This window comes from Aptenodytes patagonicus, chromosome 15 (genome assembly GCF_965638725.1).
Source record: "Aptenodytes patagonicus chromosome 15, bAptPat1.pri.cur, whole genome shotgun sequence".
Classification (NCBI taxonomy): domain Eukaryota; kingdom Metazoa; phylum Chordata; class Aves; order Sphenisciformes; family Spheniscidae; genus Aptenodytes; species Aptenodytes patagonicus.
Window position 1 is genome coordinate 5,936,290 of NC_134963.1, and position 27,698 is coordinate 5,963,987.

At 45.3% G+C, this 27,698-nt stretch overlaps 1 protein-coding gene across 1 annotated transcript in view; it reads left to right on the forward strand.

Moving 5' to 3' along the window:
• Positions 1-812: 812 nt before the first annotated feature.
• The window catches only part of LOC143167568 (uncharacterized), a 53,993-nt gene continuing 27,107 nt past the window's right edge, over positions 813-27,698 (forward strand). The window contains exons 1-4 of the mRNA XM_076353151.1: positions 813-844; positions 1,362-1,490; positions 2,995-3,069; positions 13,498-13,561. Of these exons, the coding sequence (XP_076209266.1) occupies positions 1,411-1,490; positions 2,995-3,069; positions 13,498-13,561 (219 nt within the window). The 5' untranslated portion in view covers positions 813-844; positions 1,362-1,410. The remainder of the gene's footprint in view (positions 845-1,361; positions 1,491-2,994; positions 3,070-13,497; positions 13,562-27,698) is intronic.

A 27,698-nucleotide genomic window follows, 5' to 3' on the forward strand; every position in this document is an offset into this window, starting at 1 on the left:
TTAGGCTCACTTGGGAAATAGGTGACCTGGAGACCTGGTAGCCGGTACTCAAAGCTGAGGTGAAGCCAGGCCACATTTCCTAGGTGACTCTTTGCAAAGAGGAACTGGTGCACTGACCTGCCTCAGGTGGCAGTGTCCATAAGAAGTACAGTGGAAAACAAGAGAACATGGTCTGAGAAGAAACAGAGGAAAACTGAGCAATACAGTCTCCCTAATGCACACATCTACCCAGATGCCCAGAAGCTAACCTAAGTCTAAAGGGCTGCAGTGGGTTTTTTTTAAGCTGAATAGTTCTTGTCACTAGGAACTGAGGTAATTAATTGCCTCAGCAAAGAATGACATGTACTGTACCACACTGCTTGCAGAAGTTGCTGATGCCCAGAAGCAAAGATAATACTACATTCCCTCTGTTCTCCAGCCTCTCCCCTGAGAATTCACATCAGTAACAACCCATTAGATCTCAACACTGTTTCCAAGAAATGTGGCTAAAACAGCATTTCTTTGGAGGTAACAAAAATAAATGGGACTCAAAAGAAAAGCAATTTACCTAGGAAACTGGGAGCTCCAAACATCAGCATATCTCAGCTTTCTTCGGATTTTTTATTTTTATTCTGCATTTTCTAAATGGCATGGATTCAGTCCCTGTAGATGGGCCGTGACGGCGCACATCTGGTTTTATGGTTAAGGAAATAGCTGATTGAATCGATACACTCAGCACAGCTGACTGGAGTAAATAAAAGAGGATCTGAAGGAAGCCTTGTTTTGCCCTAGACGGATGAGTCCACCATCAGTGCTGTTGCAATTTGCCCTGGAGTCAGTGGAGTGACACGAGGGAGGAAGAGCGGTCAGTGTATTTCTTCATGAACTGAGCTTGCTTGTTCTCTGTCCATCATAACTTTGGTTTTGTGAGAACATAGCTCTTAAAAAGCGGCAACTGTTTTCTGCCCAGCTCGCCACAGTCAGTAACAGAGAAAGCTGGCGGGCTGGGCCCTCTGCAGAAAAGTGGGACTGACCCCTTGGGTAAATCGTTTCCATCGCTGGACTCCACGATTGCACCTAATGATTCTGTGTGGAGCAATTGTCAAACATGAGCTTCTTTGTTCTCACAAGCCCATGGGAAAGGATGGGGGAAATGGTAGGAGAAAGCTGTGTGTCCAAAAGGGTACCAGTGGGAGGTGTTGGGGTTCAAACCTGGCGGCAAATCCTGCCTCAGTGTAAATGAACTGCAAAACTCCCGTGGAGCCCCGGGGTTTTGGAGGTCGCAGGCTCGTGTTTCTCTGCTCCAACCTTTTGGGCACAATACAACTGTAAAAATTCTCTGTGGGGACATGTGAAAAAAAAGTCCCAATCACCTTTTGCAGTGATGGGGCAGCCAGAGAACGGCACCTGAAGAGTTTGTGGGAATGCACAATGGACCTGACCTGTCGGGATGATCCCCTGGATGGGCAAAAGGCTACAAGCACCAGTTTACTGCTCCCTGTGTTTGCCAGGTATGTATGAGATTCCTACAGAGCAACTGGCTGGCTGTAACCATTCCAGCAACTTATCTTTAAGCTGATAATTGAAGGTAAGACACAGACCTTTAAAAAATACCTCAGTTTTATTTGTTGTCTTTGTTCTTGTTCAGACCATACACAGAGTCTTTCAGGCCTCTGTTTTCTTTCAAAGCCCGTATCAGTCACAGCTGTGAAGTTATCGTCCTAGCAGTGTTTTTTCCCAGGCAGTGGGAAAGTTATTTTCTTAGGCACCTCATTGTCACTTCATATTCTTGGGAACTACTTAAGAGCGGGATCTGTTAGCTTTATGACAAATCCCTTTATTTACATGGAGGGATGGCAGTTCTCGGTTTATCCCACTAAAACATTTCAGGAACGGCCTGCAAACATAAATGCTTGTGCAAGTTTCCCTCCGAGCCATCCCCAGGGCTGTTTCTCTCCCAGCTCTCACTGCTGCAGCCTGGAACGCTTCCTACAGATGCAACCTGCACCTTGGGTTTTATCTTCTGTCCTTGCTGCAGCCAGGTCACTGTCTCACTATAAAACCCAAGCAAAGACAAGGTAGGTGGATATTTTTCTAATGCCTAGGGGCTGTTGGTGCTCTGTGGCCCTAAACCAGCACAGCTGGGCCTCGTTTAGCTAATTTGACCTCTCCAGAGAGGCCTCTTGAACAGTCTCTCATGGGTAATTCTAGCGCAAAGCTGTAGGTATTCTCCACACCCAGGGAGGGCAGGGGCTTCCTCGTGTATAATTACACTCCACTTACAAAGAGCACATGAAGAAATACAGATACAACTTGGTTTGGGCATGCAGTGGTGTCTCTAGTTTCTGCCACGAAGAGCTTTTGGCCTACGCTTCGTTTAAAGGCTGTGTCACCTGAAGCCCCCTGGGAGCAGCCCGGCAAAGAAAGCGTTACCTGCCTGCTGGAGGCAGCTGTGCTCCGCCCCGAGGGCTCGCGTCCTGCAGGTGTGAGGCAAAGGTGTCAGCCGGGAGCTGGGTTCCTGAGGGGAAGGTACTTGCCTGTGTGTTGTTTGTTTAAAAACTTGGGTTTGAAGGGGAGTCTCTTCTTCGGTATTGCTTTTAAGGCCTACATTTAATAGCTGAAGTGCTTCTGAGTGTTTAGGGGGTCACAGAGACCATCTGGAGGCCCAGCAGAAGAGGAACTGTTGCCCTGCGGCTGGCTCTGGTAAGAGTCCTGCTGGAACCTGTGTTTCTTGGTACTAATCAGACTGGGCTGCCTTCTCTCAGCTCCACCAGCCCTAAAGGCTGGACTTAACCAGACTCCAGCTCTGCATTGTGAGAGGGGCAAATCATGTTATTAAACGGCATTAAAAACTCCAGAAATAACGGACCTAACAATTTAAAAAAGAAAAGATGAGCCTGGGCAATGGGTTGCAGGTCCTTCTGAAGGATTGCATGCAAGTGTGCAGTTTGTATGATGTCTGAGAAAACTTAAGACTGAGTTGATGTCATTTAGTAATACCTTTTTCTCCCCTAGAAGACACTCAGCTCTGGGAAGAGACATGGAGAAAACTTCTGACAGATTTGCACAACAGAGAGCAGCGCCTGCTTGGTAAGTGAACTTAAGAAAGAAAGAGTGATGGATGTCCTCATTGTGGCCGGTTCCGGGGAAGGTTAGTCTCTCTTTGCTTCCTATGGCCTGTTTGCTACTGAGTTTGCTCTCTGCATCTCTGCTCGGAGCACTTGGCCCAGCATTAAGAGAATGTATCTGCTATTAATGGAAACTGTGTATCTGAGTGACTACCAGGGAAGGAGTTTTCCAAACTCCGCTAGTATTTCAGTGCGTGATCTGGAGCAAAACAGGCTGCCTCTCCACACTTCGATTGATTACTCTTGAATAAAGTGGACTTTTAATGCTTGCCCACAGGGGCGTTAAAAAATGTAAAAAGTATTTGTAAATTAAAATGCTTGAATGAAAGGCTCTGGTATGTGTAATCATAGAGTATCATGTTAAGTAGGAAGGCAAACTGTCAGGGGAGTTCCTGGCGTTACATGGAGCCTAGCTTGTCTCACTTAAATGGATTTAATAAGCTCTGCTAGAATTGAAGAAAGGTTGCATTTAAACATATTTATTTGAATTTACATAAGCATTCATCAAAGAGGAAAATAATCCAGGCTCTTGGTTACTTCAGTCTAGTTTTTGATAGTTAATACTTCATCCCTTCCAGCATACCATAAAGTTCCTTTTCATGGTCTCAAAAGAACATAAGGAATTGAGTGAAAGGAGCTGAGCTTGTTATTCTGTGTGACTGTCTGGAGGTTCAAGGTGGAGCTCTGTCTGTGTTTCATTGGTTTTTCCATGTTCGTGTTATGTCTGACACACCAGTACCCTTAGAAAGACAAATGACAAAGCCTAACAGAACAGTGATACCTTACTTGGCCTTACCTTTCAGGACTAAGCAGTGACCTTGATGAAGGTAGAGAAAACTGCTACTTTGGGAACAGGTGATGAGTCAGTGGTCAGCACAAGGCTGACCAACCGTCTTGCCCCTTTGAGCTGCATTTTATGCTCTTGGTATGAGTGAGAGCAGAAGACGTGCTATCTACTCAAGGAGCTGGGAGTTATTAATGGGCAGGAGATGATGTGGGCTTCCTAGTGTCCCAGGGAAGCTGGGTGCCAAAGTGATCCTGGAACACAGGTATCTATGACCACCGTCCCCAACAGCAGGAGGTTCAGTCCAGCAGCCCCGTCCTGGCTGGACTTACACTCCTGGTGAGTGGTGTGTAGCTAAGACTTGCATGTTGGCCTGCCTTAATTAGGGCATTTCCCTTGGAAAGGAATTTATGGGTCTGTCTCTCTCACTGGGAGATGACCAAAGGCCAATAATTTAATCTTCCTGTGTCACAGTTTCCCAGCAAATAAAATAGGGCTGCTCATCCTGCTCCCCTCTACTTACACAAAGCTTTTTCCCTCCTGACAGTGAGCGTTATGCTCCAAGAACCAACCCTTAACACAGCCAACTTGTACATCTTGGGTGACGTGGTCTCATCTGAAAAGCCAAGAAGAGCCCTTGGCAATTGCAGTCGGAACTTAAAGGCCAGTCTGTGGTCAGAAACAAGAGCATGTTTTGTTAATACAAGCTACAGCCAACTCTGCCAGCTGTTTCCACACTTTAGCAAGTGTTTCCTACTCAAATAGAGAAAAAGGTTGATGGGAACTGAACCAGATACAGCCATTCTAGCTAATAGTGAAGAGTTACACCCACGGAGAAGTTGAAAAAGACGCTAGATGTCTCCAATGCAGTATGTACCAAACTGCCAGATGTTTAGGATCCCTTAAGTCATCTAACAGGCCTTTTCAAGGCGATGTTACTCTTGAGTATCATGGCTCTCCTGAAAAAGCATTAAAGTGAACTAATTTTAGCTTTGAATTATGAGATTTTTCTCCAACAGAAGGTGTCCCTGAGGACATGAGGGTAGATTTTTATTTCCAAAACCTTGCCTTTGTATATTTTTAATGGATCATCTGGATGAAGTTCTAATGGCTGGCTAAGACTGTCTGATTTATAGCAACAGCTGTTCACCTTTGTAGATGGGGAGATTCTTGGAGATACAAAACACATTTATAAACTTGATATTCCACACCAAGGGTCAGGTTTTCTTGCCTCGTTTTTATACAGGTGTAAATCCAGATGGGCTTCTGTGAGGTCAATGAAATTGCTCCATGAAAGGCATGGAAATCAGAGTTGCAGAAAATGGCAGATCAGTTATTTCTTTCTCCAGTAGACTGAATTTTAGAACCCACAGCAATTGGAAGTGATTAGGGTTGAGAAATGTACCTAAGCAGTGATAGGGTGTTCCTGCTGAGTGATGGGGAAAAATGCTTATTCTTGCATGATGCCTGGGGAGCCATTTCTTCATATGGCTGGAAAAGATGGCAATCAGAGAGCCCAAAATTAGGAAGTAGAAAAATTAAAGAATAATAAGAGGGGAGATACCTTGGGTGTCCTATTGTAGCTCTTTAATATTTTAATCCCTATATTTCAAAAGGTAGGGTTCTTACTGCAGAAACTTCCTGCAAGAATTTCTTTAATTTTCCATACTGAAGTTTGGAAAAATAGTTGACGACTTTAGGTTTAAAAAAATAAAACACACCTGCTTTCAGACAGTTGTATCAGCATATTTTTTTCCTCTTCAATCTTTTTGTTATTTCATTTACATTTTGCCAAAAAAAAAAAAAGAGCTTCAGAATTCTCCATGGCATTTTCTTGTTTTGGTTGAGCAGATACTTTTTTTGCTTTAAAAATAATAAATGTTTTACAAAAAGAGAAGACGTTAAATGCCTCCAGATCCTACACAAGCTCCAACCCAAGCTTATCTTTGGGGACTTGCTTATGCTTTCTTAAGACAAAGTGTTGCTGGAGCAGTAGTATCCAAATGAACAATCAAGGCCATATAACTTTATTATTACCAAATCAGCTGTATTTCACACATTTGCACTCTCTTCACTTCCAGCTACTCAATCCACCTCTATGTTTTCCATAAAATACCCTTAGAGCTGAGCTGTTGATGCCAGCTCTGATCTAAAATGCTCTGATGATTAAGTGTCCTCCATACTCCACTAAATGGAATAAATACCGTTATTAATTCAGTATGCAATTGTCTGGCTTACTACACTGAGCTTAATATTTAATATAATGTAATGGAGCTTTATTTCCAGCTACTGGATGCCTTCCCTTAATTTGCCTCTTCAGTCATCAGGCTGCAATAGCTTTGCTTAAAATATTGTTCCCCTTAAAGTGCAGAGAGGAAATTCCCCACTAAAACTGAGGCAGAGATTAGACATGAGCAACTGTTTTGGGTTCCCAGGGGAGGCTCACAGGGCTCCAGACCATGTTAGCAGTACAGGTGTGGACCATGTTGATGTCATGTCATAATTGTGGTAACTCAGGCTTGCTCCTGAGTTGCATGTAAAGTTTTGTGGCTCATTCGGCTGATGGTGGCCATGTGGTCCTGAGCTTCTTGAGAAACAAGGACAGAAGGTGCCTGAAGTCCATTGACATTAATGTAAACTCCCAGAGTATCTGCTAGAGGTAATGCTGTTGCTTTGGATGGATATTTGTCTGGCACAGCTGTAATACGCAATCGAAAAGTGGAGTTAAATCAGAGACCAGGGATTCTTCCCAAATGAAAATCAATAGGACGAATTCACCCCGGTATCTTTTAAGCAGTCTGGATACAAAGCAAATTGTTCAGAGCTGGCTACTGCATGCCAAAACCTGCAGTTTTATTCATCTAAAATATTCCAGCATAAGAAAAGGCAATTCAGGATTATTGTCTTCTTTGTCTGGTTTAGATCTTAAACTCCTGAGGACAGGGGCTGCCTTGCAATGCCTGACGCTGGGGCCTTAATGTTGATCCAACCCATTCAGTGCAGTGATAATGAGATGAGCTCTCTGCAGTTTTGTCTTGTGCTGTAGGCTTGGGAAATAGGCAGTCCTCTTGCGTAAGGTTTCAGAGATTTGGCTCACAAAGCACCTGATGATGGAGTTTTATAGCCAGTCTTACTGCTGGTGAGTTTCTGTTAGCAGAGATCTAATCTGAATGCATGTATCTGTGGAAAACAGAGTTTACATCACCTGGCAAATTTATGGTGGAACTTCTCATCCAATCCAGGGACAGAAACAGGATGATTTGTATGATCTCCCTGGCCAATCACAAGCATTTAATTGGAAAGGTTCAAAATTCCATCTAAAATCACAGAGTGAAAGGTTTTTAAAATGCCAGGAAGTTATTTTCAGAGTTGACCTCGATTTGCACAGAACTAGTAATGCAAAGGCAAAAAACAGCTGGAGGTTTAAGTGGGAAGAGAACAGAGAAGCCTTCTCAAGGGGATTTTTTTCTTGAAAACAGGAGGGGAAAGAGATATTGTTGCTTCAAGTATCTGATGAACAAAGAAGGAAAACATGAACCTGGGAGCTGGCAAGACAGCCAGGTCAAGTGTCTGCCAGTAGTATGATCCAAACCGCTGGGCCTACTGCAGAAAAGGATTTTGCCGCTGGTTATCCTGGGACCAGGCTGTGACGTGTGTGAACTCTCATGTGTCAAAACATGACTGAACTGCTTTTCTCTGTTGGACACCCATGTCTTTGCTCTCAGTGCAGATTTGTTCTTAACATGGTTCCACTGGAGCTTTATTCTTTGACAAAGGTATTTTAAATGTCCTGTGTAAGGTTCTTCATGCAGAGAAAGGAAATTTGAGATGTGTAGTTCTTGTATATCGCCTTATATTTGCCACAGAAGATGCTAGAAAGCTGGCAGTTTGGCAGCAGGAGTCTGATCAAACCTGAACTCATAGAAAAATCTGTAGCTTCAGTAGGATTGTTTATGGAGGATTCCTGATCAGAATATATAAGGCTACTTCAGTCTAGCCCTCAATTGTAATTCAGATACACAGAGAAGTTGCAAGAAAATTTAAGTGCCACTTCCTTGAAAGGCCTTTTCCCTTTCTGCCTCAGGAGAGGCATGCAACATCTTACCCAATAATTTGTAAGCCCAGGGTTACACAAATGCTTGCACTGGATGTGTTAGGAGATGGTGTTGGCTTCCCCCCCCACCTCGCATCATAATAAAATGCATGTTCACAGCCGCATCCTTTCCATAAAGTGAAATAGTTCTTGGAAAACTGTTATGTTTCTAGTTGTGCTGGAGACTCGGTTTTCCGCTGCTGTATCGCAATATATCTTAACAGCGTCATTCTCTCAGAAGTAGCTTTGTATTGCTCCAAGAAAACCTACTCTGCAGGCAGCACTAAAGGGTACAGAAATCCATCAGGATTTCAATCCGGGGCGTACCTGGGAAGTGTGAGCATGATGCAGCGTTCCTTGTGCATGGCTTGTTCCTTGTAGCAGCTATATTGGACTCTGGAAAAAATAGCATCCATCATTACTGCCAGCTTTCCACTACTCTTCTCATGTGCCCCTCTCCACTGCTGTCTGCATTTATAGCCCCAAAATGCAGCCAGGGCCAGAATTGTTCCAGAAGTACAATGTGTTCGTGTATTGCTTTGGATGGGAGATGGTAGAATGATGCCACAATTTTCCCAAGTATTGAGAGCTTTCCAGCAAGTTCTGGCTGGTCGCTGTGGCAAGGTCAAAGCATTGGCAGAGACAAACTCGAAGATGTCTTGTGCCATTTCTCAATGAGTGTGGTTGCTTGGTTGTCTTCAGAGCGTCAGCACTTCCTGCAGAATGGAAATAACAAGGTTTTGTCTAGGAAACATCCAAATGCCTTTTCATTTTGGCCTTTGTGAAACCTTTTGAAGTCTTCCAGCTGAAAAACAGGAAGCTCCCCAGGCTTGAGTATGTGTATTTGTTGGTACTTTGCAACTGCTGAGGGCTAAAAAGTACAAGTCCTGGGATCTGTGCTAGGAGGGTGCGATAGTAGATGAACATGCAGCAGCATGTTGCTTTGAGCCACCCCCTACTGTTCTCCAAAAGAAGCTTGATGGCAAGTTTGTCTTCCGAGCCACAAATGAGAAAATGCACTGCGTCATGTTGCCTGTACTTTATAGTAATTTTACTGTAGTTGGTCAGGATAATTCATCTTGGCCCTGGCTTTTTTCAGTGCTCCCTAGTATATATTCTTCTCAGAGGAAAACCCACCTGTTTTTCCAATCTGCTGCTATGTCTACATTTAAGAGAGAGGAACATTATATGAAGTCCCGCTCCTGTTCTGAATTGCCTCCCTGCATCGGGATGCCAGTTTGCCATGTCCCAAGCAGCTTGTGTCTTTTATAGGTGCAGAAACTACAAGAAAGTCCCTGGAGTGGCAATTTGGTGAGAGCTCTTCTACCATTAGGGTTGCATTATAAGGCATTTGCACACTGCTTTTGTCAGCAGTTATAGTAATCTCCACTGAAAGCTGAGCAAGGGAAAATCCCAATCCAGCTGGGCTGAAGGAGCTTTTTGTACATGCAAGGCTAAATGGGAGGGAGGGAAGCACTGGATCTGAGGTTGTGCTTTAAAGACTTTCTCACATAATAAAAGCTTTCAGGCCTACTTGGAGGGCAGGACATTGTACCGCTAGATTTGCTCCTAGTACCTTCTGGTTTGGTCCTTTTGAAGGACAGCAAGAGCAAGTTACTTTGGGTGTCTCTCAAAGGATCTCTAGGACACGTGGGGCTCTTTAACTCCATGCAGGCAGCTTTTTTGAAGTTTGCTGCTCAACAGTCTGTGCATGTGACAAGGCAATTACATTGGCCCATGGCACTACTGGGTTCGTAGGCCATCTTATGAGCCACAGGAATGAAGAGCTCTGTGCCACGCAGGTCACTGGAGTCCAGTTGGTTGTGTCAGCTGCCTATCTCAAATAACAGAAAGAACAGATGACATTCCAGTGGAAACTTCTTTACAAGGAAATACTTCAGATTCCAGATGTTCAGGATTTTTCTGCATATTTGTGAAGTTAAAATGTTCCTTTAGGACTTGGTCAGCATAATTATCAGTACTAGGGTTTTGCTTTTAAACTGTATTTGAATTTTTGTGAATGCTGTGTGATTTGTGTGCTAGTTGGTCACTCTCTACACTAGAGTCCAGAAGCCCTTGCCAGTGACAGAAGACAATGAACTTGCAACAAGTCAAGCTTGCAATACATTGGTAGAGGTTTAAGTGATTTGTGTACTACTATTAACCAAGTGACAGAGCCAATATTTCTCTTCCCTCTGCCCTCCATTTGAATCATAGCTTATACCAGTGAAAAACTTGACTGTTTTGTCCCTGAGCTGGCTGGGAAAAAGGGTTTGTGTGTATGCTTTGCTAATTGGGAAAAGGTGTTTCATGTGGCTCCCTGCACTTGCTGTCCTTATTACATGGATTATTCCTCTCTTGATTTGAGAGCATCCTCTGAGCAATGAGTCATAACACACACGAGACTTCCCTGGGGAGTCGGATGCAGACAGCCTTATCCTGAGCATCAGCTGTGCCTTTCTTCTCTTTCCACAGACAGAGCAAAGGCCCAAGGGGGCATCCTGCCTCCCTGCAAGAAAGGAGCTTTGCCTTCTACCAGCTACCGAAAGACATGTCTGGTTTTCTGTCTATTCTGATGAGAAGATCTCATTTCTTTCTGCAGACCCAGCCTATTTCTGCCTTAAAACAATCACTGGTACTCCACTGCATGACCTAAAGCTTTGCTGTCCATTTCAGGAGATACTGCTCTGTCTCCTTTGCCTGCCTAAGGTACCAACATCCAACTTCCACATTTGGTTGCTTTGGTAGGTGCTGTAAATCTGGCCTGGTGGTCTTTCAAGTGGCGCATAGTGCAGAGACTGAGGGGATGTGGAGAAATTTGACCAGCATCAGAACTCAGATATCTTTTCTCTTGGTTTAGCACATTTGCCAGTGTACAGCAGCCAGACATGATTTCTCCCTGCACACAGAACCAGAGCATTAGCACAAATATGTTAGTAAATCTCCTTCCTTGCACAGCATTTCAAAAGTGTCCTTAATGCTACGGGAAATTGGCCTTGCGTGTGTCCAGAAGGGAATAGTTCAGGCTTGATTACCCATTCAGCCCTTAGCTTTGCTCATTTGTGCTGGCTTCTGCACGCACTGATGGGCTAGTTAAGCTGCCCAGTTCCCACTCCTCCAGTGCTCTTCTCTTGGGCTGGGGTGACAGTAGGATCAGGAGAAACTAGTTGCTTTGGGGCGGGGGGGACACACTGGAGTGCAAAATGAACAGCCCACAATACCCCGACCAGCAGTACTGTATTCAGGAAGACTTCTCTCTCCACAGGGGCTGGTCTGCTCTCTTTATTCACCCTCTGACATGATCTTGTACCCAGGCACTTAAGAAGAAGAAAAAAGAAACAAAACTGAAAGCTGCTATTTTTAAACTCTGCCTTTGGCTCTCTTTGCAGCACTCTGCTTTCCTCCCTGTGATTCAAACAGTGTTCTTTTGAGAACTAGGCACCAGGGCCCTGCGGTTTCCTGGTACTTGGAACATAAAATCTCCTAATTCTTCTCTCGCAGCAAGCTTCAGAGGCTGGAGAGTGATTGATATTTTCTATCGCTTCATTAATAGTCACGGCACAGTAGTTTCCTAATCTGTTTTTGCACCACTTTTTATTTTGAATAATTTGTCTTCCAAATTTTCTCAGCCCTCCATGTCGCACAAAGCAAATGCTGTTTGCTCCCCTCCTGCCTTTTAACTGGTGGGTTGAAATCTTCAGGAGCTGGTGAGGCAGAGCTGTCTGAGAGCTGGGAAGCCGGGGGACCTGCCTCAAGGAGCTTCCTCATGTTTGTTTTAACATCCTTGGCAAGTATACTGGGGATATGTCCCAGAGTGATCTATTGCTGGGATAAATTGGGAGTAACTACTGCAAAGGAAAGTCTCCTCCTATTGCTCTGCTGGCTGATACTGGCACCCATTGTGTAAGTGTTGCAATGCTGTCTGCAAGTGCAGAAGATAGATGATAAACCATGCTCCAGAGAACCCGCAATCTGTGCAGGCAAAGGGGAAGAGAAGCGAAGGCAGAAGGTACTTGAGTCTGACACAACTACAGCAGCATTGATCACTGGTAGATACCACCTTTACCTACCCCCTGTATGGTGCTGCCCTAGCCCAGCCCCACCACTAAATTAGGGATGCTTGACTGTGTGTGGAAGACGTGGGTGGGTCTGGAAGATGCCCTAGATCCCGAGGGAAGAGTGGGGCATTATAGTCTAGTTCACTTCTCTGCAAGGAAGGTCTGTTGAGAGAACTGATGATGGCCATGCTCAGAGCTACTCAGCAATTTGAAGCACATAACAGACCTCTCTGCACCACTGCTTCAGGCCCTGCTGTTTGTTCCTTTTGGTTCATGTGGTCTTTAAGCAGCATTTTCCACTCACATGTAAAATGAACTTGTCTCAGCTGGTAACCCACAATGGTAATTCTCCTGCAGGCTAAGGGCTGTGTCTTACTTGCAAGTGTACCAAGTGGATAGCACTCAATATGTGTATGTGTGCATTTCATACAGATAAATAGTGTATCACAACAACTGCAGCCCTCTCAATGTGGAGCGTATATGGGGCTGTGGGTTGGTGGTCTGCAGTGGCCCAACTAAAGTGAAATCAAAATGCTGGGGCCTTCTTGGGGAAAGGAGAACTTCAGCCTTTTTCCTGAGAGCCTCTGCTCACTGCCATCACTGTGCACCGTGAGAAAGCTTGTGCCACGGTCCATTTTCCCAGCTTCATGTCCACCCTTGGCTCTCCCCTTCTCCAAATCAGACCTGCTTTGGAGTCCTCTGTGACTAAGACAACCTGCCTCTCCCATGGAGGGCAACAGGATTCATCTACTTGGCAACCAGCGTGGAGAATCTGTAGTGTCTCAACTGTTTCTCCATGCCCCTTACACACCTCCACCTATCAATTTTAGTCCACGGAAATACGAGTTTAAAACCTGGATATTAGACCTATTTCTGGCGGTAAATGAGGTGCTCAGGGCACAGGAACTGAGCAAATCCCTGGCAGAGAAACAGGGCCAGGGAAAACCTGGGATGTTTCCTGCTGACCATGCCCTTCCCCACCATGTCTTGAGAGATAAAGCTATCCCAGATAAAGGGAGAAAATGGAGTGGGACCCATTTGCCAAGAGGCTTGGGCACATGAGATGGGGGGGAAAACAGGGACAAGGGCTGGCTGTTGTGAGCCAACTCCTCACTACCGCACTGTTCAACCTACACCTCCTCATTGCCTTGTAAACACCTGGAACGTTTACCTGTAAATGAGCTGGCTTTCCCAGGTTAAACAACTCACTGTGCAGCTGGGACTCTCTGGCATGTCTGCAATAATCCTGAACTCGCTGTAAATTGCTTTTTCATTCAACCCAACGTGGAAAAAGGCAGACAGGCTGTAGTCTAAACACCCCAAGAGTCTGTATTTGCTTTGTTCCTTACGTGTTCCAGCACACTCTGCTCCCCTGTGATTTAAAACAATGTGTCTTTGTGCTTATCTTTTGGGTTTGGCAAGGCAGTTTTTACCTCTTAGTTTTTGTCTCAACAGGAGAAATTGCTGTCTAACTGATCCTTTGTGGACTTCCGACCAAAACCATCCAGTGCAACATATGGTAAGTCATTCAACATTTTATAAACTCAGACCCTCAAGTATAGCTATTTATGGGTGGAAACTGGCATATCAATAGTTTCTTTTTGGTTACAAGGGTAATGAATTCTGGCTTATGTTATTATGACATCTCAGTCTGGCTTTCTCCAGCCCTTCCTTAGATTATAATGTCTTTCACTTTACAGTTGTTCCTTCTGGTGCCTGCCACAGCAGCTTAGCACTGTGGTGTGTCAGCAAGGGAAGAATCTCAGCCACACTCTCCTTGCTCCAAAAAACACAGGCCCTTATTACTTATGTTAAAGGAGAAGGTTTGTGCCCTGATGTTATACGTGGCAACAGTGTGTGAGGACGTGGCTTTGGATGATCCTATCTGTTACTGCGCTGGTGTATCCATTCTTAGTCGTGTCATCCTCTGAAGAAAAAAGGGGTGAGACAGTAGATAAATGAGTATGACTTGTTGGATGGCTTTAAGTTCTCTTGACTCTAGCCATCAGCAGTTGACTGATGCCTGCAGCGGAGAATAGTTGGGACTTATTGCAACCTCAGCAAGTGTGAGGGATACACTGTACAGTGGCAGAGAGAAACTGTGCTGGCAACCTCCATACTAGTGCAGAGAGCAGGACTGGTTTTGCTACACCAGCATATTTCTATCACTGCAGTTATGCAGCTTTCAGCCTGTGATGCTCTGTGCTAGGTTGTTGTACCACCACTTAGGGCACTTGGGTGCCCTAATTCCAGCACAGGTTTAGGAGGTAAAACTTTTCGTAGTTGTTTGGATCATATGAATTTCCTCTGTGTATCTACTTCTGGTACCTCAAAAATGGTTGTCATGCATTGCAGGGGTCACCTGAAAACTGGCTTGACTCTCTGAAAGGTGAAATGGTACCTGCGCTTGGGAGACTGACCCACCTTCTTCCCGGAGGAAGCGCTTCCAGGCCACTTCTGGGAGAGGGTTTCTGGGTTTGCACTTCCATTGACAAAGGAGGTCCCCAGCCTGTTGGACTCTTCATCCAGCACCTCCTGCTAGCACTGAATGCACCATGCATGTTATGCAAATGGTTTTTATTACTTCCAGACACGAGCTCTTCTTGAGTTTCCTTTGTGGTTAATGCAGCCCATCTGTAGCTTAAAAAAAGCAATGTTCAACTCTCTTGCTTTTGGTATTTTGTGTAATGCTACACTCAGGTGACCGTTGTAAATGTGTTGCTCTCACTTTGCGCCTGATTTTTCCAAAGTCTGGAGCTTTGGGGTCTCTTAGTTGTTCCAAGATGCGCTTACTTTCTCAAGGATCTTTATTTTGGGTGCAGGGAGAAAGGGGAAATATAAGAGGTTCAAGGGGAATGAGTAAGATGGAGCAGAACAGTCTATACAAGTAACAGTGTGGCTTGGAGCTCTCCTCACTTCAAGGGCCACCTGCTGCAATGAGACACAAGGAACTCTGGACCAGGTGAAGTGAGGAGGGCTCACTTCCAAGGAGGCTTGATGTGTTACGCTGCACTAAAATGCATCCAAATGTCAGTCCAACAGCCATCTCTCCAAATTCTTCCTTGCTGTGGCCAACAACGTATCTAGAGGGTGATGTTCAAATGCAGCTGTTCTGCCTGATAGTTTTCCTTGTTTTGACCAGCCCCTTGCAGGAATAGCTCTAAGGAATGGATTGCTCCTCACCCCAGGCTTTCTTATACAGTGAAGAGCTATGAGGAACTAATATAGTTCCTTACGCTACCATTATACCTTGCAATGGGCTGGAGAACTCGAAGCAAGCCCAGCAGCCCAGAGTAGGAGTGCAAGGACAAAAGCAAGAAAGATGGACCCTTGCTCCTAGTCCAGCTTTCAGACTTAGTTTCCAGCGTAGCATTCTGGGTGCATCTCTGTGAAGTATGATGGCAAAAGTCACATGGCTTAAAGTGTGCAGCCCAAACCCAAGAATTATCATGTTCAATAAATCTTCCAGTAAAAAAAAAATCTGCCCCTCTCCTTTTTTTTTTTTTTAAAGGGTCAGAATATGCCAGGACAGCATTTAGCCTTATATATTGACACACTAACATCAAACATGAGCTGTCTCTTAAAAGCAGAATGTGGAATTATCAGAGACAAAACAAGACTTGGACATTGGCAAGGAAGCACTCTCCGTGCCTGACTGAGCTAACATTTCCTAATTGCAACCAGAGAGCTTACTCTGTGTAAGAGTTTAAAAACCTTACCTTTTTTCCAAATCATAGTGGTTTGCCCCTGTGAAAGCTATTTCCCTCGTTGTTCATTCTTCAGAATAATTACCAACTAGCAGCATTTAAAATTTCTCTTCACTTCCTCTTTTTTCTTTTTTTCTTTTTTGATGTGTGTCACCATTTCAGCTCTGTAGCCATCCTGCTCTTGGGTTAACCAAGCAGAGATGGTCAGAACTCTGCAATGCTCAGAGCTGGGCCAGGGAAAGGGGGATACCCTGGCGTGGAGTTGCCTTTAACCCATGGCCTTCATCTTTTCTGTTGGTCTCTGGGCTTTGACTCCCACAGCCAAGGAAATGTGTACTGGAGCCCAGATTTAGTGTTTTGCACTTGGGACAAAACCCTCCCCTCTAACTTTCACATTCCTGCATTTCTGAGTTCTGCCTAGTAGCAGAATTAGAATGAGCAAAATACCGCAGGAAAGATGATGCTGAAAGAAGTATTTATTAACTGTCTTACCAGATGCAGAATGGTAGAAAGCATATCCAGCCCAGATATATCTAGCCAAATTTAACTGAAGGTCATGAATCTGCAGAGGTCCAGCAGCACTTTTCTGACTACATGCCCAATAGACATGCTCTTGCTTGAGCATATCCTATCTCTAATGTAGATGTTGCCTTACTGAACTCAGCATTTTTCCCTTCCAATCACCCTAATTGAAATTCAGCAAGGTGCTAAGAAGCTAAGAGCTTACGTTTTCAAAGAGGATTAATAGTGTTTAAAGTTTCAATTTGGGAAAATCTGAATCTTGAGAGACCAAACTTTTCAGCAAGTACCTCCCACCTGAAAGTTTGGTGTCTCTTGCAGTGTCTGGGGATGGCTCTGCCAAGTCACTGGTCGCTTTGGGACATGCAGTAGTGAGGTCTTCAGTCCAAAGTCAGTGTGTGGCAGTTTGCCCAAGAACAGGGATGGGCAGTTTCTCAGGCCTTGATTTCAAAAGGCAGCAAAACCAACATGACCAGTTTAAGAATATGTCACATCCCACTAGTCTGTGTGCGTGCTTATCTTCAACGATGTGTTTTCAAAGGATCTTGGATAAGAACCAAAAGGAGAGCTTTGAAAATTCACTCATACAGAATAATTGTATTTAACCTATGCTGTCAGTTCACACCATATCATCTTAAAGAATAATAAATAAGCAGTCGGCATTCTTACAGTAACCTTTCACTATTCAGTACCAGGAGGCGAGGGGACATGTGCCTTCCCAGACATCAGGTACGCCTTGGTGGTGGTGGGAGTGCTTAGTTTTGTTTTTAAACTTGACGGTAGCAGTGGGGGGATGAAGTTAAAATGCAATCATTCTGAGTCAAATGGTAAGGCCTAGGAAAACAGATGTGGGGTGTGTGCCATGAGCCAAGATCGACTTCACAAAACTCAAAAGATTAGTTCTACAAAAACTGGAGGGGGGGTGGTGGAAATTATCCAGTCAGTGTTGTGATGGATGGGAGCAAGGAAATAGCTCAGAAAAGTCAAACAACAACAGAACCTGCAGAACGAAAATGTTAACTTTCTGGTGCCATTATTTTGTCATAGGTAGGAAATTCTTTCAATAGTATCTGAAGGGTATTAATTACTGTCTTCCTCTGACATAAAATGGGAGGACAGAGGCTTTTGTTTCTCTGAACTGCTTCTGCAATCATCTCCAGAGCAAAACTGCCCTCCTGTTTGAAATCCTGAGCATATAGGGCTAATCTTTGTTTCCCCTTTCCCTGCGAAAAAGGAAAAGTTGTTGTAGCAACTTTTTTATTTTTCTGCCAAGAAAACACAAAATGTTTCACTTTGGTCAATATTGGCAAAGTGTAACACTTTGGGACCATTGAGCTAACCGCAAATATTGCAAACCAATTCAGCACTAGATTGTATTTACCTGTTTTGCTTCTGGCCTAGCTTCTGCATCCAGGTTGTGTTTCTTATGGTGCTGCTCTGTATCATGTGTGTTACTGTACTGGGGGCACCTCATCAAAAATCAGGGCTAGTCAAGGAGCTAAGAGCTTTTTCCCCGAAGTGGCTATTGATTTTGAGGCATTTAAGCACACACACCAAATACTCACCATCTCCTTAAAATGGACCAGCTCAGTGCACCCATTTTGAGCCCCTTGATGATTGATTTCATCATAGTCAGTCTTTTTCTGCTGACTTCAGAAGAGTAATCTGGAATACAGTTTTCATGACAGCTATTCAAAGGACCCAATATTCTCTCTCTTATGCCTCTGCTGTCTCTGAGAGTCAGAACAAGTTCAGCTAGGCCAACGTGACTGTAATAAACTCTCTTAAGCAGGTATTTATTTCTGCCTTCCAGACTGCTAGAAGTCACGGTGGGATCAGTGAAAGAAGCTTCTTACAGTCAGTACACCCCATGACCTGTCTCTTTCAGCTTTTTTGAGTGCCTTAGCTGTACCCTGCCAGAGAGGGAGACCTGTTTCTATCCCCAGTACCTTGTCTGGTTCTCGCCATACACCTATTGGGCACATGGAGACCTGGTTGAGAACACAACGTGTGTCAGTTATTTCCTGCATGCTGCACTGTATTTTGAAGGCTTTGCTCTTCGGCTGTAGATCAGCGGTGTCCCCATGCCACATCCATGGGGCTAGCTAGCTCCATCCTCTGCTCTGCCTTCTCTTTTAAGTTTCCTCCTGTGAGTGCTCTGTAGAAGTGCATCAGCTTCAAGACCTAGCCAGCCGGGCTGCCCATATCCAAGCAAGCACTGGTTCTTCTGGCACTTTCCTGTTAGCACCAGCATGTCTCTGGCTGTGTTACCAGAACCACCTCCCACAGCAAATTATCCCTCACTGGACATCTCCTTCCTTGGATTAGCTAGGTCTGTTGTTTTGAAAACCCCATGCCACAACAGAGTCTTGTTCCAGAGGACTCTTTCAGCTGTTGCTGAACAGTATCCAGAAACATCACACAGTCCCTCACAGAAGAAAATGCAAGTTCTCTGTAAAAGTGACCCATGGCAAATTCAGCCTCTGCATTAAAAGTCCTTCTGTTTTTTGCATCCAGACCCTTGGTTGTCATTGTTGACACTATGAAAGAAAGCCTCCATTGCTGTTCATGGGGAGAAGCCCCCAGTCTGAGCACAACATTTTCCTGGAATCTACACAGGGCTTGCAAATATTATTCTGTTTATTTCTCTAACATATCCACTGAAAGCTCGGAGCAGTTTTTCAAGGCTTTCACAAGCTAAACCAAGCCAAAGGTTCCCTGGCCAACAATCATCAATAATATTGAGCTGCTACTTAAACTCTGCTGTCCTTAGATGAATTGATAGCTCTTTCCTTCCAGGGGAAGATAATATCTTTGGTCTAAAAAGATGAGGTGCCTGTTGTCTGGTCTCCCCTGCCTTTTTTGAAGCTTCTCAGAGAAGCAATGGAAGGTGTTGATATATTGTCCTGAGTCATTAATAGAGCATGTGCTTTGGAGCTCTTTTTTTTTTTTTTCATCAATTGTATATTGTTCTTTTCAATCTTCTTGTATTTAGATGTTATCATCCTATAAACATTGTGTTTGCTGGTGTGCAGAACTAGAGAGAGAGCTTTTTTGGGGCCAAAACTAGAATTTAGACCCAACTTGATCTTTGCAGCTGGTCACTAGCTCTAAGAGCAGTACAAAGTGGGGTTTGGTGTTTTGGTTCATGTGCGGGGTTTTTTTGGGGGGTGGAGGTTGTTTTTCTTTTTTAAAAAAAAAAAAAAGTACCAGCAAAACTGAAACAAAACCCCAGTCAGGGGAGGCATACCTCTAAGTCTGGATCTGTCATTCTCTCCTTGTGGACACTGGTGGCTTTCTGAGAAGGGCTCGGCTGTGGCAAGCTTGTTACCTTTGTGTAGGGACTTCTGAGGACCACTGAGGTCTGAGCTTGTTCCAGTTTCTTCACAGGATGGAGATGCTACAGGAACCTTGTTTACCTGTCATCTGAGGAAAGGCAGGTCCTGCCTCCCTCTGTCTTCCCACTGGCACCAACTCTGCTCAGCTGGACCAGCGCTTCTAGGGTTGTTATGGGAGCAAGTATCACCATGGTAGAACTTGGCCTTACAGCTCTGAGAAGGGACTTTCTCAGAGGCCCTGGAGACAAAGCACTTCCCAGCCTCAGCCGTAAGCACAATCCTGGTTGCTGCATCTTCTTGTTCTGGGTGAGAGCAGGAGAAATCCCGGTGCATGTCTAAGCCTTGTGCTCCCAGGGCTCCAGGCAAGAGGCTCAGAATGAGCCTTGCTTGCTCTCTGTGAGCTTTTACCCCACAGAGAGCAGTAGTTAAACCCTGCAGCCTAGAAATCCTTTGGACTTTACTGTAGGCTGTAAAACAGGCTGGGGAGACACTGACCTCTAGTTGTTTGTCTCCAGAGGTAAACCACTGTTCATGCAGTCGTAGCCTCTAGTTCTTAGGATGAAATTCCTTCTCCATGCCAGAAAAGCAGCAGCTCCAGCCTACGGAAAGCTCATTTGCCATGCTTGTGCTGTGGGCTTATTTTCCTCCACAGTAGCACCCGGCATCTGGCTGAAAAGCATGGCAGATGAGGCCCGGCGGGCTCAGTAAAACCCCCTCTATCCCTCACCGGAATGCAAGAGAAAAGAGCTGCATCTCTAATGGACGGCTCAGGCTCATATCTCCCTCTGAGGAGAACCATTACAAAAATATTTCCCAGATATTTGGCTGGGCATCTCACAAAACTATCCAGTTTCATGATGCTAATTTTCCCATTGTCTAGACAGTTGCAAATCCAGACAGCATTATCAGTATGAACCTACTGCACACACACATACACACAAAAGCCCATTTTTCTGCCCATGGTATTTACAGGTATGTTCTTACCCATGAGCTGCCTAGTGGTAAACTTCTGAATTGCTCCAAAGTGCCTGGGTAAATCTCTTGGGGTCCCCATTCCCCTGGCAGGGCTGGCATTTGATTCAAGCAACACTGAACTGTGTAGATGCTCTGAAGGTTGAACTGGAGGATCTAGCCCCTCACTGCCTACCTTCTCCTGCACCCGGAAGAATAATAAACTGTGCTCAGGGTTGGACAGTGCTGCGAGCCAAGCCTGCATGTCCCTCCTTGGGACAGAGTCTCCTGCCACAGTGGTGTTCCAACTATGAAAATGTTCTTTTGCTGTTTCCATGCTGGAAATGTTCGTGGAAAGACATACTAGGGCTGTAGGCATGTAGACGAGGTACTGCTAGTCTCTTCTGATGATAAAATGGTCTGTGGGCATTTGTTCCCTGTCTGGCTTGAAATGTTAAGACCTGTGTAGAGGAACAGCACATTCTTGTTCTGCACATCAGGGGTGCCAGCTCACATTTTAAGGCAGGCTGTGGCACCTTCCCCAGACTTTGGCATAATTGGTAGCTATATTTATAGCTCCTCTGTCATGCCAAGGGGCAAAAATACAGTAGGAGAAGGAGCTGTATTTACAAAGTAATAACTTCTGAAGATACTTAGCCAGCAGCAGCATTTTCCCTCCTTTCTCTTCTCTAACTTGCAGAGTTCTTCACTTTCTTCCCAGGGTCTCTTTCCATATGTGTGTGGCTTTCCTGGCCCACTGGAGTGGGGATAGCCCCTGGCTTGCTGGGCTGTACCAGCAGCCCAGGCTCTGTGCCCGGTTCTTTGGAAGGCAGAGCAAAGACTGACCCAAGTGAAATACAAAGGGCTTGACTGCAGCTCCTTTCCAGCTTTTTTGGAGGGCACAGGGAGCGGAGAAGGAACTGTCCCTGTGCTCATGGGATATGAATCTTACCAAGCAGCTCTTGATTGTGCGTGGGATTACCAGAGTGAATCCCTGTGATCAAGGCAGCAATATTGTTCTACTAATGAGAGTCCAGGACTTGTAGTGTCTGAACAGCAATGACTTTGGTCTTTCCCTGGTGAGGACCCCAGCCAGGCTGGTGATCTGTTTCCAGGAGCTCCTACTGGCTCCTGAAGGCGGACAAAAGGGAAGGAACTGAAATAACCGCAACGTGGTGGGTTCATCTTCTGTCTCAGAGATATCTGTTACCAGAGCCTGGGAGCTGCGGGCAGAGAGAACCTAGTGGGACCTGAGCAGAGCTGAGATAATGGCCCAGACAGCCAGTCCACGCGGGAGTGGAGGTGGAGGAGGAAGAGGGCAGTTCTAGTTCAAAATCTGTGAGGCTTTGCAGTGAAAGTGCTGGGAAGGGCAGGCTGGAAAAGTTCTCTCTTCCTCCAAGATAGCTGTGGTCTGTTCCCCAGCTGGACTCTCACTCTGTGTCTGCTCTAATCCACATCTTCCCACTACCAGCTGGCTTTGTTTTGCAAACTCAAACCTGATCTCCTTAGTTTGTCCTGTGTGTCTTGCTCAGTTTTCACAACTCCAAGCTTCCACCATATAAACTTTACAGCAAAGCATCCTACTTGCCCTCCTGTAACTGAAAAGGGGAAGTACTGTGGCTCTAATAATAGTAGACAGCCCCAAGAAGGTCTTCTAGTCCAAAGTATTTTGCAGAAGGCTGGCCACTTTGGCAACTTTACTGCCGCAACTCTCATTGTGAGATTTGACTTAATGAAAACGGAAAGATTCAGCCCCATTCAAGTTTTATGTCCGTGAAACATACCCAGCTTTAGGGAGGTGGCCATGTCTGCCAGAACAGTGTGTAACATGAAAGGAGAGGGTGTTTCTGAAGCTCTACACCAGAGCAAAAACCAAGAACTTGGTTAGATTTGATACGCCCTTTTGTATTCTGCTTAAATGTTAACTCTGGGTCCATCCTCACTAAGTAACTCACAGAGCCAGAAGGTAGTGGGACTGGAGATGAGAAAATAAAGGCCCCTGGAAACCAAAGGCATGTGATTCCTTACACTGACTGAAATGTAGGACCCTTCTAGGGTAAGCCAATGTACAAAGGATACAGACCCAGGCAAAGTGAATTCATACATTGAACCATGTATGTGCTCAGGTATTCAGTCTTTCTAATCACACAATGCAGATGTACAGAAAGTTATCTGAGGTCAGTTACAATAAATTTACCAAACTTAATCCTTAAATCTTGAATGATGCCTAGGAAATGCATGTACTTAGGTATTCTGTGCTTTTCTAATAGAAGTAATGAGAGTAGATATCTACTTAAATTTTCTTGAAACAGGTCTCTGCAGATGAGTCTCTGATGGACTTTGCTCTGCAGTTCTGTGTTGTGGGTTTATCAATAGGCACTTGCTTCAGTCTGTATACTCGATAGCGCTACCACCTGCTGATGGACATCTGAGCACAGATGTGCTCTGATCTGTGTGAAGTCATTCCCAAGTAGGTCTCCCTGCCTTTGGGCACCCTTACTAGACAAGGAACTCTTTGTGCACAGAGCTGCTAAGAAAGAGCTATTGCACTTTAACCCCATGCTTGAATCTACTTGAAACCACACTACCATCACTCTGTAGGCCAGAAACACAATATCAGGCCCTGAGATTTGAGGGGCTTGTCCTACTCCAGTGACAGCCCTCCTGCATGCTGAGTTATTTACCCAAGACTGGTTACACTGGAAGGATGTGAACCTGAAAAGTGTTTGACTAACAGGTGCCCAACAAAGGTCATCAGAAAGACAGGTCCAATGAAAGCAAAGGCAAGGCTTTTTTAACAGGTGTGTAGAACCACTGTTGAAAGACATTGTAATAACCATTTCTAAGACTATGAATATCCCTGAGGAAAACCCGTTTTGGCAGCAGCCTGGCCTTCTGTTTTCCATCAATTGTAGCTTTGTCTCTTTTGAAGCCCCCTGCTGCAAATGAGCAAACACCTGGCTGAGAAAAGATGAATGGAAAACATTGCCTGTGCTAGAGAGGTAATGGCAAATCCCATGCCAGGAGGAATAATAAACAGGAGATTATTGATATAACTGTGCTAGTCTCTGATAGGTTTTCCACCAGGCATGTAGAAACACCTACAAAAGAGGCATTGTCTCTACTGTCACTGCGAGGGAAATGGGAGAAATGAGTTGTGCCTTGCCTCGAGCCCAGTGCAGGAAGGACGGGTTTGAGTCTGGTGAACAAAATTGATCAGTATCAGCAGAATGGGGAAGGAGGGGGTGAGAAATTGCTGGGCTGTGAATTCTGAGGACCAAAAGGTACTGTATTGTAGCTAAGTGTCCAACAGGCTGTTTTTCATTAGCCAGACCCCTGCTCTAAATCCTAGGTGATAGGGAATTGAACTGCAGGTTTGAGTCTGATGGCTTAAGTGCATCTTGCCCAGAGCCCCAGTGCATGGCTGCTGACTGTCCATTTTGCATCTGCAACAAGGTGCAGATTTATCGATGTGCAGGAATCTGTGTCATGATGTTAGCACAGCCCGGGCATGTGGAGATTTTAAGAGCATTGCACTGATTGAATGTGTTTGTTTCTAACAGGAACACAAAATTAGGCCTATATTTGAGTGCTGTTGCAAATGTCCAGCTCTGCAAGTGATACAATGCAGAAGAGATTCCTTGAGGGCAGGTCATTGCACTCCCTCCCCGAGATCTTTCTGTGACATTGCTTTACTAGGGAAGAAGGCAGGGCAGCTTCCATGGATATGAATATCCTGTCTCTAGGGGCTTCACAGAAACCTCTTCCAAGACCCCAATTACAATCTCAACCTGATCAAAAGGGATGGGGAAGGGTGCAATCTCAGCAATACATACACCCTAAAGTTTTGAGCATTTGCAGACAGGAGCATCTCTTTTCCAGCCTCCCTTTCTTTGCTTCTGTGGCTGCAGATAACAAGCGCTTTGGTTCCAGTTTGACTGCCTGATTCTTGGAAACCTGAGGCAGACAGCAGACTGCTCTTCCAATGTGCTGTAGAAAAAAGAAAGGTGGGTGGGAGGGAGGAGGAGGAGAACTATTTCCTGCAGTGAAACTCGATCCTTTTCAACTTAAAAATAGGAGGAAAACAAATTCCTGTGGGACCTGCTATAAAAAGGTTTGACAGTTGCATACTCTCTGCCCCACCTTCCAGAGCTGCCCATTTGTCTGATGTCTTGGTAAGGGCCCTCTTGAACACAAACGCAGATCTGTTGACTGCAGTGCTGCTGCTGGGGAAAGTGGCTCTGCCTCATGCTGGGGGTCAGCTGCAGGGGAGTGTAATGCACTGTGACAGGTAGCAAAACCCAGGATTAACTGTGCTTTGTGTGGAGCTACCGTGCAACTAGGTTTTCCTGGGCCTTTTGTCTTTGCCGGAAATTTTGTCCCGACCATTATAAAGGTGCCCAGGATTTCTGAGCATTTTTGCAGGCCATGTCAAGCCAGGAGCTGCACAGGAGAGATCACACAAATAGCAGCCAGAGCCCCCATCTGTGCTTTCATCCCCTCGTGGCCCTCTAAGCTGTAAGCCACAGCCTGTGTGTGTGGCACTAGGAGGAGAGGGAGCTCTGGGCACAGCTTAATCAGGCTTGACTGCCTGATCAGGCTTAATTGCCTCATAGCCACAGCCATCTCCCTGCTCATCCCTGCTGCCGGACTTCTGCTCTCCTCTCTCTTCCCTCCCACCCTCTCACTCCTTTCTGCATCACCGTCTGATTTCAGCACTGAGTGACAATGCCGCAGACCCCAACATAGCAGCCTGCCCCCCTGCCAGATTGCTCTCTCCCCTGTAAGTCCTGCTCCCTCCTTTGCTTCACTTTCTCACTCCTGCTTTCTGCTCCCCTCTCCCTTCCACATCCTCCCTCTTTCAACACTCTGCGTTGACAGGGTAGGGATGAAGGCAACTGGAGAGGCAGGTTTTCTTGAAGCTCCTGTTCCTCTCTAGGGAAGAGAAAATAAAGCTTTAGGAGGCAGAAGAGATAGCCAGAAAGACTGTCTTAAGTAATGAGCCAACAATGTTGGCAATGGCAGCCTCAGCAAGAATGCTGCTGCCTGCAGTTCTCCTGCCCGCGGGGGTGCTATCGGACCTGATGTGGCCTGGCCCCATGACAGGCGTTGATTAGGGCTGTGCCATCCTTTGCCTGTCTCCCACCATCAGCCGATGCTGCTATCGTGAGTCACTTCAGCTCTTGGCTACAGTCACTGCTGAAAGAGGGAACGGCTCCCAACAGGAGTGATTCACCATGCCTCACCAGCCTTCTTTAATCTGCTTCCAGTCAGATCACCTTGGGGTTGGAGCACTGGAGCAGAGCATTTCCAGTGCTTTCCCATGGCCTCGCTGCAGAGCTGCTGTCCTCCTTGCTGACCTGCTTTAGACCTCCCAGGTTTGTGCTGTTAACAATTCACTGCATTCTTATGATTCTTCCCTCCTGAGTCAGTAATAAACCACTTCTGGTGCAGATCTAGGGACTGTGCTGTCGATTTGGGTTCAGAGCTTGGCTGAAACAGGACCGCAAGTCTTTAAGTTAGGAACCACCCTCAGTCCTCGTGTGAGCTTGGGGATCACTGTGCTCTGGAGCCAGATAAGCTGCTAAAGCCACCCTGCCGGAGCCAATTAACACGACTAGGTACTTTTCCAAAAGCAAAGGGGTTTTACCCTATGGGTTCAGGCCAGCTTCTGCTCTGGGTAACCACATCATGCCTCACTGTGCTTGAAATTAGCCTTGAGCTAATGCATTGTACTTTGTGTGTCCAACAGGCAGAGTCAGTTACCACAGCTCAGCTGACGAGCAGTAATTCATTAAGCCCCTGTAACTCAATCACTGCAATCATCTTTCCAGTCTTAACAGGGCCAAATATATTCCCACTGTGATGTCACAAGAGTACAAAATTCCTCTTTAAAAAAAAAATTGTCTATTGTTGCTCAGCCCTGATAAAGCTTCAGCTCTTTGTCATCTATCCTGACCAGCAACCTGCCTTTCCAAAGGCTGGTTCCACCTGCATAGCCCAGAGTTGTACCTACTTCAGGAAAACAGGTGACTTAGATTGAATGCAAACCTCTCTCTTGTACAGACGTGATCAAATGGAACTGAATTATGGTTGCTCAACAAGTAATTGCCCTTCAGCTGGAGCAACATCACCATTGTGTACATGCTCGTAACTTGCCCAGCTCCTTCACTTAACTTATGCAATCTGATAGCCTTAGTAAGAAACTGATGCCGGCTGAACTAATCTAAACCAGCTAGGGCTCCTGAGCCTCTGCTTGGACAATCGCTGCTGGGCAGTTTGACGTGTTACTTTTACTGCAGCTTCTTTCCTCCTCTGTATGCAAAAAGTCAGTTTAATTCCCCTCTTGCAGACTGTTTAACTGTAATCTGGCTTTGCCCTGGCATAGCCAGAGAGCATGCACTCGACCCTTTTAACCAGCTCTTTCTCATCCCAAGAAACAGCCCTTTCTGTAGCAAACATATACCTACACCCCTAGCATCAGCTTTGTATACCAGTTGAACTAACCAACCAGTGGCTTTCAAGCTAACTTTAATTAAATTGCTGTAAATTTGCATGTAGAACGACCTACGTGGATGTGTTGCAAGAAACCCTGCAGAAGGCAAGCAATCCGTACCTTTGATAGAGGAAGCATGTATGCTTTATGGTAGGCTGTGATCCAACTGCATGGAAGGCTTTATAGAGAAATGTGTTGGTTTTGCTGGATTTTTTTTCTTTTTTCTTTTCTTTTTAGCTGGCGTGGAAGAAAAGAGAGGATAGTTTCCAACAGGGAGGATAAAACAGTACAAATTAAATCCATTCTCTGGCCAGTGTAACAATTGCAATTTCCTGCTATTCCTTGGAAGCTGTACACCCCAAGAGGGAGATATTTCAAGACCGGTGTGTCAGGGATAGAGGCACATGCATCTGGTTATTTTTAATGGCAGCTCTGTCCCTAATTTTCAGTGCTGGCCTTGATGAAATGCCAGCTCTGTTTCATTAACCTTTTGTCAGTATGGCAAAGAATAGAAGGTGGCTCACAACATTAGCACCTGAGATAAAGCTCCTTTTCCCAACAAGTTATTGGAGGTCCTTAGCTATACCAGGCAGAGTTTTGGGTAGAGAAGGGAAAGAAGGGAAAAAACCCTCTACGAAGGTTTGT